The sequence below is a fragment of the Pezoporus wallicus genome, unplaced genomic scaffold (genome assembly GCF_028554395.1).
Source record: "Pezoporus wallicus isolate ANWC-B61680 ecotype Strahan unplaced genomic scaffold, APGP_CSIRO_Pwel_v1 contig_7904, whole genome shotgun sequence".
NCBI classification, from domain to species: Eukaryota; Metazoa; Chordata; class Aves; order Psittaciformes; family Psittacidae; genus Pezoporus; species Pezoporus wallicus.
In genome coordinates, this window is record NW_026639904.1 from 463437 (window position 1) to 473863 (window position 10427).

At 43.0% G+C, this 10427-nt stretch overlaps 1 protein-coding gene across 6 annotated transcripts in view; it reads left to right on the plus strand.

Annotated features, from left to right (window-relative positions):
* The window catches only part of ZNF827 (zinc finger protein 827), a 105668-nt gene extending 95426 nt beyond the window's left edge, over nucleotides 1-10242 (plus strand). For 2 of the 6 annotated variants that reach the window (XM_057416727.1, XM_057416728.1), the window contains exons 10-14: nucleotides 1269-1440; nucleotides 2916-3082; nucleotides 5920-6111; nucleotides 6206-6383; nucleotides 9251-10242. In XM_057416727.1, the coding sequence (XP_057272710.1) occupies nucleotides 1269-1440; nucleotides 2916-3082; nucleotides 5920-6111; nucleotides 6206-6383; nucleotides 9251-10058 (1517 nt within the window). In that variant the 3' untranslated portion in view covers nucleotides 10059-10242. Of the gene's footprint in view, nucleotides 1-1268; nucleotides 1441-2915; nucleotides 3083-5919; nucleotides 6112-6205; nucleotides 6393-7713; nucleotides 8661-8801; nucleotides 8969-9250 lie in introns of those variants that run through there. The other 4 variants (XR_008973075.1, XR_008973076.1, XM_057416731.1 and 1 more) reach the window with 4 other exon arrangements.
* The last annotated feature ends 185 nt before the right edge of the window (nucleotides 10243-10427 follow it).

Consider the following 10427-nt stretch of genomic DNA (forward strand, 5'->3'; position numbering starts at 1 on the left):
CTCGGCTCCTTGCATGTACAGCAGAGCCAAGCGCTAAACCAGGACAGAATGTCAGAGTGGTGTTCAGGGAGTTAACTGACATTTTATTTCTTTACAGCCCACTTGTAATTTATCTTTACAAAATGTGTAAATTCCAGTTTGTCCAGGTTCCAGTAGACCAGCCTCTAGATGCCATCTGATTAACCAACCTGTTAATGGAGTTCTTAAGAGAAGGCACAGCCTCTTTTACATTCACCTGATGAGCTTTTTAAGTGCCACTGAACAACAAATGATTTGGCCTTGGTGTCTCAGATCTGGTAAAACCGAAAGGATTTGATATCTGTCACTCATCTTTGCCTTCATCATCTAGTTCTGAGAGGAAGAGGGGCTCTTCTACCCCATACCAACTTTCTTAAAGTGAATCACTTCAACTGAGACCAAGAGTTTTTATACAGAAGATGTACCTTGTCAGCCTGCTGAGGTGCACTGCGCAAAATAAGACTTGAAAGCAAGAATTTCTCATTCAGTGCTGAAAAATATTATGAGTATAGTGGCAGTGTACATTGCAGCACCTAGTAGAGCCTTGCTGAAAGAATTCAAATGCTCTGTTCCATGGTGTCTTGGGGTTTCCTTACTCAAATAGCTGCTATATTGAATGCCTTTCCCCTAACACTTGTAGCATTGTATTTCAAATTTAGAGCAGCAGCTCCTCAAAGGGAAAGGTTGTAAAAGCTGATGTAATGTTTGGTTATTTTAATCTTTTAATTTCTTCAACTCAAAGTGAGGGGGTTTTATTAGTTTGTGTTCGGAACTGGCCTAACGATACAGCGTCCCCTTCCTTCCTAACCCTAAGATTTTAATACAGAATCCTCAACCATCACCTGTCTGTGACTGATCACAGGGACAACCTCAAGTGGACAAAAAAATCAAATAAAAGATGCTAGGCAAAGGAAGTAGTTGTAGATTATTGACCTGTTTCTCTACTGGCTCTTCTGTGGCTCTCAGAGCAGCAGTTGCCCCAGTTTTCCAGTTTATAAAGTTTTATATTATCTGACTACAAATGGTAGAGAAAGTTAAAAATAAACAGCCCTAAACTACCTCCAAATTAGTTTTTTTCTGAGTAGTTGCTGTGAATTCCTCTAAGTTTCCAAAAAGCCAAGCCCCCAAAGTACCTCATTCTGAAAGCTGGTTGGAGAAGCCCAAAGGAATGCATGCTTGGTTATTGGCAGCTTTAAAAGTAGCTTGCTTCAAAATGAAGTATACATCTAAGATTTTCTGTTTCTTTTCAGAAGAGAGAAAGTACAAATGCCACTTGTGCCCCTATGCTGCTAAGTGCCGTGCTAATCTGAACCAGCACCTGACCGTCCATTCTGTGAAGCTGGTGAGTACAGACACTGAAGACATTGTCAGTGCTGTCACTTCTGAAGGCAGCGATGGAAAGAAGCACCCTTACTACTACAGGTGAGGACCCAGATAGGGGCTGTGCACCAGGCACTGGAACTGGAATGTCTTATGTGCCTCCTAAGGACAGGGCCACCCTTCTGGTGTCACAGGGCAGAACTGTGATGAAAGTTATTTATTTTGCCCATATCTGATTTGAGCTTAGTAGCAAAACCCAGCTGGCTGCCTTGTGCTGTTTGACTTGGCTGGCCACTGGGAGAAACTCTGGGGGTTGGTGTGGGTTGGTTTTGCTGAACAGCTCTGTAAGGCAGCTGGACTCTTAAAAGCCTCTTTAACTTTTTATGCAACGTTCATTTAAGTTTTGTCTTTGGAAACATCCCATTGCATGGGTTCATGGCAAATCTAAAGCACTGTGCTTCCAGTTGCCTCTGACAGCTCCATTGTTTTTAGCTGAATCTATGCCATCAAATAGTAAAACATAGTAAGAATTCTCATATCGATATACGCACTTCCTCCATTTGCTAGATGTATATACATCCAGTGACCACCATGATGAAAGAAAGAAAACCTTTATGAGCATTTGCCTGAAAAATTAAAAGGAATTTCCCAGATAAAATGGATATTTGGACACTCTTCTTGTTGCACACAATGTTGTGTGCTCTGCAAACTGTGATCTGCACTCCAGTGGCCAACCAGATTACCAAATTACTCTTACTTTCAGTCAAAGTGCCAAGGGCAGATTTAATTATAAAATCATAGAAGCAAGAAGTGAATAAAACCTGCTGGATTAGATTATCCAGTCCATCCTCCTTAGGAAAGCAAAATAGTACCCTAGAGTATTTTGCTTTTGCCTTTTTAAATATTTTTGGCTTGTTTTAAATGGCCTAATCAAAGCAAGAGGAGGACTCTGCAAAGAAAGTTAAATTAAAGGGTTCTTTCCGTTGCCTCTCAATATCCCTGTGTTTATGCACTGGCTGTGAAATCTGTATCCCTCTAATTATTTGCATATCTGATGACTGCTGTTTTGCAGTCAAGCATAAGAAATGTTTGAACCCATTTTTACTTGCTTACACTGAAACTGCCAGGCAGTTTTGCACAAGATCCCAATTTGGCATGGGAACCATTCCAGGGCTTGAAAATAACTCCTGGAGTGTGCAGCAAGCTCTCCGTTTGTCAGTGTATCAGCCATACTAAATATCTTGGCAGAGCTGCAATGCCTCTTATTGCCCAAAGGAATCAGCTAGGTGATGCGCAGCATCTGGAATCTGTAGTTTTTAATTAACTTTATGATTATTTAGCGTCATTATAGCATGTACAGGATTGTTGCGTTGTGCCTGCCCTTAATCACACTGGCATGGCCATCAGTTCAAAGGCAACTCAGTAGACAAATGAATTTTGCAGTGAACATTCAACAGTGAGGAAGAGAAAAAATCTGTGCAGTGAGTTTTTCTTGCAGATTCAGGGAAAGGCAGTACGCTTCTGTTTGCGGTTTGGGCTTTAATGTTTCTTACTCTTGAATTCCCTTCTGCCTGCAGCTGTCATGTGTGTGGGTTTGAGACCGAGATGAATGTCCAGTTTGTCAGTCATATGTCCCTCCATGTGGATAAAGAGCAGTGGATGTTCTCCATTTGCTGCACAGCATGTGATTTTGTCACCATGGAAGAGGCAGATATGAAGGCTCATGTCAACAGCAAGCACACAGGTGATGATCCCTCTCTCCCAGCTGCAGTGATCTCTCTCTTCCTTGCTTTTTAGGTGCAACCTTCACACTTCCCATTAGCACTCTACTTTCACTGAAATGCTTGCTAATTAAGGCCTGATCTCTCAAAGTTAAAGTGAATTGGACTCCAGCCAGGCAAATAATCTGGTAGTGCAGATCAATTTTCAGGCTTAGTAAAATAAATGAAGGACTACTTAGCCCTCATTCTTGCTATTCCCCTTATCCTGCAAATCCCCTCCCCACTGAAGTCAGCATATTTCGTTTGTTTTTCTGACTGGTTTGCTATTTCATCAAAATCCTGGTCTGACTTCAGTGGTGATAAGGTGACTTTGAGTGCTAACTGTGCATACCTGGCTGCAAATTTGAAATACACAATATGTTGAGCTTCACTCTTCTATGTGTTTGCCTCCACAGTCTGTCAGTTTGGAATCTCAGGCGGATGTTTAGTTGACACTGTGATTCAGCAATACCATAAATGTAACTTTATATTAAATAACAGAACAAGTCACGTGTTCTCTCCCTGGCCCTGTTCACTTAATAGCCAAAGAGAAGAGCAATAGTAGTTTTCAAACAAGCTCCATATGCTTAGTGCAACTAATGAAGTCTGGCATAGTTTAAGGAGAAGAAAATTAGAATCCTTTTAATTAATTTCTCTTACAACACCAGGCAGGAGCATTTTGCTGCCACAAGCCTACTAGCAATTTTGTTGACAATACTGAACCTGAATTGCATCCAGCACAATTTTTCCATTGCTAAATTGCTTTTCCTGTCCTACCAGGAATAAAATTGGGAAAACAGGGAGGGATGGAGAAGGGAGAGAAGAATGCAGTTTGTTGTGCTCACAGATACATGAGTTAAATGTAACTACAGAAACACAGTACTGGAGAGCTCTCAAGGGTTTTTATGCTAGCATAGCTCTCAGCACTGCTCCCCGATAATGTTTGCATCTTACTCCACATATAGGAAGTCAAGGCGAATAAGAAATGCCACCTGTAGACATGTGAAAAACTTATACTGGGAAAAAACTCCCGTGTTCTTCCTTCACCCTGTCAAACCAAGCCATTCAGCTGGTGATTCAGCCAAGTGCTTAACACACATGGCAAATACAGAGAGTGAAAAATAGAATGGATTTTCTGGGTCACTCGACTCCAGTCCCTTACCCTGTGATGTTAGCAAGTCATAAAAGGCCTGTTTGTAAGGATGTTGGCATACGTCTTCAAACAAGTGTAATTGTTTTAAACCAACTACTTCTATAGATAGGCAGCTGCAGATTTTTCTGCATTAAAGATTAGGGACTTTTAAGAAATTTCCAGTGTGTCTTACTGAGAAGCAGAATACATGCACGTTGTTCTTGTGCCAGAACACTCCTTTATCTGAAACAGCAGTCCGCCTCTTGCTTCCTCCACCTTTCTTCCCTCCTACCACTGTATTTATTCCCTTAGTATATTCATAGAGAATGACCCTCTCCCCTCTAAATGTACATGGAGCCTTTTCTGAGATGAAACACAGTTTTCTCACTGTACCAATCCCTCACTGCATATGTTCTTGTTAGAATCTCTGTTCGACATATGCAATCACAGCTGTACATGGTGAAGTGAAGTAAGTAGTGGTGGCAGTGTAAAACAGCAGCAGCTACTGGGAATAAATCACGCAATAACATTCTGTGATCATATTTACCTTCCTTGAAGACTCCCCTGATTGCTCATATTCATCCCATGTTCTGCTCAAATTCTTCTTTTGTTTTCCTTGACTGTTTCCAACCTAAGCACTCCTCATTTGTAGCAAAAATTCTTGTTACTGGCCCTCCAGGTCATAACCTTGTACTCTGTGCTATTAAATTTCATTCCATTTCTATTACTCTGGTCCCCAAGGTCAGTGAATCTTTCTATATGATATCCCAGTCATCCTCCCTATTGACAGCTCGGGTCATCAGATTTCATTAGTGCATTCCTACATTTTTATCTTAGACTTAAAGGTGCCGTTCATCAGTTTAAAGTTAGGCACACAGGGACTGGTGTTTGCAGAGGCTTTTGATCACATGGAGAATATGAAGTTGTAGGAAAGTTTCTTTTTAAAACAGCTCTGATTAAACCAAGACATAGGTGGGAGGTAATAATTTGCACGTTGGCTCACAGCAGTTCTCATATGATAACTATCACCTCTGCTTCATTTCTAGTGTGTGACAGGGTTTGGATTTGAACTTCATGCATTTATTGCACACATAAAGAAACCAATGGGTTTCAGTTTTAGATCCAGTTAACATTTTTAAAATTAATTATCTTCAATAAAATAAGCTGTTATCTCTTATAATCATTAGTGAGGATGCTCCTCAGTACAGTGAATGAAATTATTCTCCTTCACCCTTTCTCCCAGATTTAGCTATTGGACCCACATAAGCGGAAAAAAGGGGAAGTTTAGCTTGGACCAGTAGGCACTTTTGGTTTCCACATCCCAAAGCTACAGAAGCTCTGCTTCCTTTCTAGGTCACAAGGTTTTTGTTGTTTTTGAACTCTGCGCTAACCAAAGTGTTTTCTGGAGATATTTTCAGCCTGGTAATGAGGTAGAGTTGCACATGTCCTTCCCACTGCCATTACAGACACACCCAGTTCTAGGATAAACTGAGAGATGTATCGTTGTAAATGCTAATAAAAAGGAAGGAGGTGCAATTTACCAAATTAATTTTACCAGATTAATTAATTTCAGGCTTGTTTATAAGCATGTTTGAATTAACTTTAAATATATTTTTCCGAAATTTAAAATGGGATCTTTGAAATTTCATCTGATCTGCTGTACTAGTGTTCTTTACTTCTGTTTTTCAGCTGAAGAGAGGAAGACACCCAGCGAATCTAACAGTCCATCTTCATCTTCACTGTCAGCACTGAGTGATTCTGCCAACAGCAAAGAAGATGCAGACATAACTCCAAAAAACAAGGGTTCAAACAACTTGCTAGTCATTTCAGTAGTGCCTGGTAGTCAGACCTCAGTGAACACTGAAGAGAAGTCAGAGAAAGGTAAAACACTGCTAAACAAATAGAGACTCGTCACCTTCTACGCAGTCAGTCTGGCCCCAACATAAGGAATACATTTTACTGCTTTATTTTCCAGGCTTCGAATGTGTTTTCTGTAACTTTGTCTGCAAAACGAAAAACATGTTTGAGCGCCATCTGCAAATCCACCTGATCACACGGATGTTCGAGTGTGATGTGTGCCACAAGTTCATGAAGACACCTGAACAGTTACTGGAGCACAAGAAATGCCACACTGTCCCCACCGGTGGGCTCAAGTAAGGAAAGCAAGTACACAAACTTTTACTGTGTTAAGCACCTCTAATACTGTGCGGCTAGGACAGAAGGAAGTCAATTAGGAAGGGTCAGTTAAATGCCTGATAATCCAGAGTTGGAGCTTCCTTTTATTGGGGTGACTCAACCCAGTCCTTAGTGTAGGCTGCTACCTTTACAGCAGATGGGTAACCTAACAGCAGATGTAGTATCTACTGGTTGTAGAGCTTTAGCAAACCATGATCCTTTCCCTTTTCAAGTCAAACAGGAGACAATATGTGATGTGTCCTCCAGAGAATGATGGAGCACTACACAGAGGTGTTTGTTTGTAGACTAAGAGGGGCTTTTTTTTCAAGGCATCAGAGCAAAGGAGAGCACACAGCGCAGGCTCTATTCTTCCCCTAGCTCAAAGAAACTAAACCCTGTACGATCTCTGCAACTAGGTATGAAGTTATACCCTTAAAGGTTATAACCTTTTAGGCTCTAATAAAGTCAGTCCTCTCCAAGAATTAATAACTTGGCTGCTTTCTGCTTTGGTTTGCATGCCCCAGGATGATTAGTGTTGTATAAATTAACATGTAATAAGTAATACACTCTTTTAAGAAAAAGAGCCCTTTGGCTTTGGCTGAGATGGTGTCTGTTGGTGCAGAACAGTGTTTCTAGAGAATGAGTGTGCCCTTATGTCAAAGTTGGGTCCTTGAGGGAAGGAGGGACTGCTGGGGCCATATGCTTGCTCTCTGTGGGCAGGAAATGTGACAATTATGCAAGATGCACATCCCTCTTCTGTGTTCCAGCTGCTGCAGGAAAAGAGGCTAGAACCACTTCATGCCCAGGCAGGGTTCAGCACAGGGCTCCCTGCTTCTATTTCTCTTGCTAAGCAAACTGATGTTTTCAGTTCACTGTGACTGAGAACACCACAGTTAACGTTACCATGAGTAGCTCAATCAGTTTGCACTGCAGGTTTTGAAAACTGGTTTTGTTTGCCAGGCAGCATCTGGTCTCCAGCTCAGTAGTTGCATGAACTGGGATCTGTGGTCACTTGAGATGTGATGACTGAATCTGGGAAGATGACCAGATTGAGAAACAAGTAGTGTGCCAGAACAGCAGGATGTCTGTCTTGGATATACAGGCCAGTTGTCTAATGCACTTTGGGTTAAGCTGCACAGAATCTGTTCTATTTATCAAGGAAAAACCATGACCTATGACTCAGGCCTTCCTGACAGAATGGGCTTCTCAGTCTACAGAAGTTATTCCTGCCCAACTCAAGTAACAACTGAGTGCCTTGAAAGGTGCACCTAAGAAAAAGCTGTGATTTTTTTTTTTTTTTTTTTTAAGGCATCCAGAAGAGCCTGAAGAGATCTAAATAAATTGTATTTTTCTGTCTCCTGTTTGCTGTGGGGGAAGAGGAAAAAACATGATTCCTCCTGCTCCAGGTCAAAATCTGAGATTCTGATCCAGAGATCACCCAGCCCAGAAGAGGTATATGTGCACAGACAGCTGAGTCCTCTGTTGCAATAGAGCTGATTATGTTAGCAGCCTCAGTGCTAGGCTCCCTCTCTGGATCAGAGTGCTTGATGTGCATCAGGAAAAGTGTTTGGATGTTTTAGTATCTGTTTGTCCTCCTGTATTACTTACTGTGCTCTTGATTGGCAGGTAATTAATATTATAATTGTATGTGCAACCAGTTGTAGCAAGGTAAAACACAGAGAGAGAGAGAGGATCTCTGCTAGGAAATGATGTTAAATGCTAGAAAACAATTGGCAGACCTGCCTCACTGTTAATGTGGACCAGCGGCAGTGGAGACAATTGTAAGACAGCAGCCAGGTGCTGTAGTTACAGTTGTATTTCTTTATCTAGACCTGCTCTTTTAGCTCACAGTTAGCTGTGGAAGGGAGCAGCTTTGTTTAGCACAGCAGAGATCCCTGGCAAGTAGCTGTCCTCACCAGTTTCCTCTCAGCTACATCAAGCAAAAGCAGGTATGTTTGGGAGTTGTTGGTGTACGGGCTTGGTCAGCTCAGGCTTCCTTCCAAGCTTTTAAGCTTCCCTCCTCCAGCCTTCTAGCCCCTTCCTGGTTCAGGAACCAGGGGTGAGGCCCTTTGCCACATCCACCCCAGTCCGGACGCTTGCCGCTGTGAGTAAGCAGAGCCCACATCCTGTTCCCACACACGAACAATTCCTGCCGTGGCAGAGGCAGCTGTAGGCAAATGCTGCCAAGCACAGGCCCCCTTTGAGCATGACTAGATCAACTCCCAGAAATGGGAATCCCTACAAAACATCCTAACAGACTGGCTTAACAGACTGGCTTTCAGCTGCTCCTAGCAGGATACCCAGCAAGCCTATTGTTCAAGGTCACATAAGAGGAATTTCCTAAGCTTTTGCTGTACATGTGGTATTACAAATTTATTCCATCTTTACTTAAACAGCTGCTTTCATACTCATCTGTAAACACTCACTTTAAACCACTTCTTAACGGAAAAAATGGCCAAAGTGACTTCGTGCAGACACTAGGAATGTCGTTACACAAAGTACCTGTGAATCAGTCACCCACTCTGCACTACCCGGCCTGCTTTGCAGAATCTTCCCCACCAAGGTAAGCCAGAAGATTAAAGGGATGCTCCTTCAGCGTGAATCAGTGTTTTCCTAGGAATGCGTGAGTGCTATTGCCATTGGATGGGCAAAACTCTTCTAAGCAGAAATGTGTCAGGGTGAACCGAGTATTCGAAAGAGGCTCCACAGGGAGAGCTAAGTGCCTTTTTCCCCTCTTCAGTAGGTCAGAGAGGGGTTGAGTGACAGGGTTAAACCAGGAATGCAGGTCTTCAAGCTGAGTGACTTCTCTTTTCTCTGTCCATGCCTTTCCTTGCTGTGTTGCCAGGTGCCCATTCTGCATCTACTCCACTAACCGCCCCACAGCGATGGAGTGCCACCTGAAGACTCACTACAAGATGGAGTACAAATGTCGGATCTGCCAGACAGTGAAAGCCAATCAGCTGGAGCTGGAGATGCACATCCGAGAACACCGCCTTGGCAACCATTACAAGTGCGACCAGTGTGGCTACCTGTCCAAGACCGCCAACAAGCTGATTGAACATGTGCGTGTCCACACCGGTGAGCGCCCTTTTCACTGTGACCAGTGCAGCTACAGCTGCAAACGCAAAGACAATCTCAACTTGCACAAGAAACTGAAGCATGCTCCGCGCCAGACTTTCAGCTGTGACGAGTGCCTGTTCAAGACTACCCACCCTTTTGTCTTCAGCCGCCATGTGAAGAAGCACCAGAATGGGGACTGCTCTGAAGAGGAGAAGAAGGGCCAGTATTCAACCTCCAAGGAAGCCAGTCCGCTCCTACCAGTGAACAGCTCCAGAAACCTCCTGTCGCCCCTCTCAGTTATGTCTGCCTCCCAGGCTTTGCAAACAGTGGCAATGTCAGCTGCACATGGCAGCGGGGCAGAGCCAAACCTGGCAGTGAAAGCCTTGGCCATCAATGGCACTTCCCTGTGCTTTGATAAATACTGGAACTCAGAGTATGCCCACCTTATTCCTTTAACAATGTTTTTCCCCAAAAACCACTACGAGCTCACATTCCATCCACCCAGACCTGAGACTGCACCGGGAGGTGCCTCCTCACCTAAACACTCCTTCCTTGCCTACCTTGGACTAACAGAAAGGGCAGAAACTGTCTGAGGGCAGTTACATTCTGTACCAAAAATACCCCAACAAACCCAGCAGGTATACATTGCTGCAAAACATAGACCCAAGAGGTAACGAACACTTGTACTATATCATTAGTGAGGTTTAGAAAATGGCTCTGTGTGTATACTTATTGCATTGACATGAAAGCTGCTTTATTAAATCTCCAAGAGGTGACCTGCTGCATACTTCTACCTTCAGAGGCATGTTCCCAGTACTCTTATCTAAGAAACTATTTTGTCTTGTTAAGCTGAAAAAAAAAAGAGTGTCCTTAATGGCAATCAGCACTTGTAAGATTACATATTGATGCATTTTATTTTGGGGCTTGGTGTGCGCGCGGGTGCGTGGAAGAGAGTCTACCTG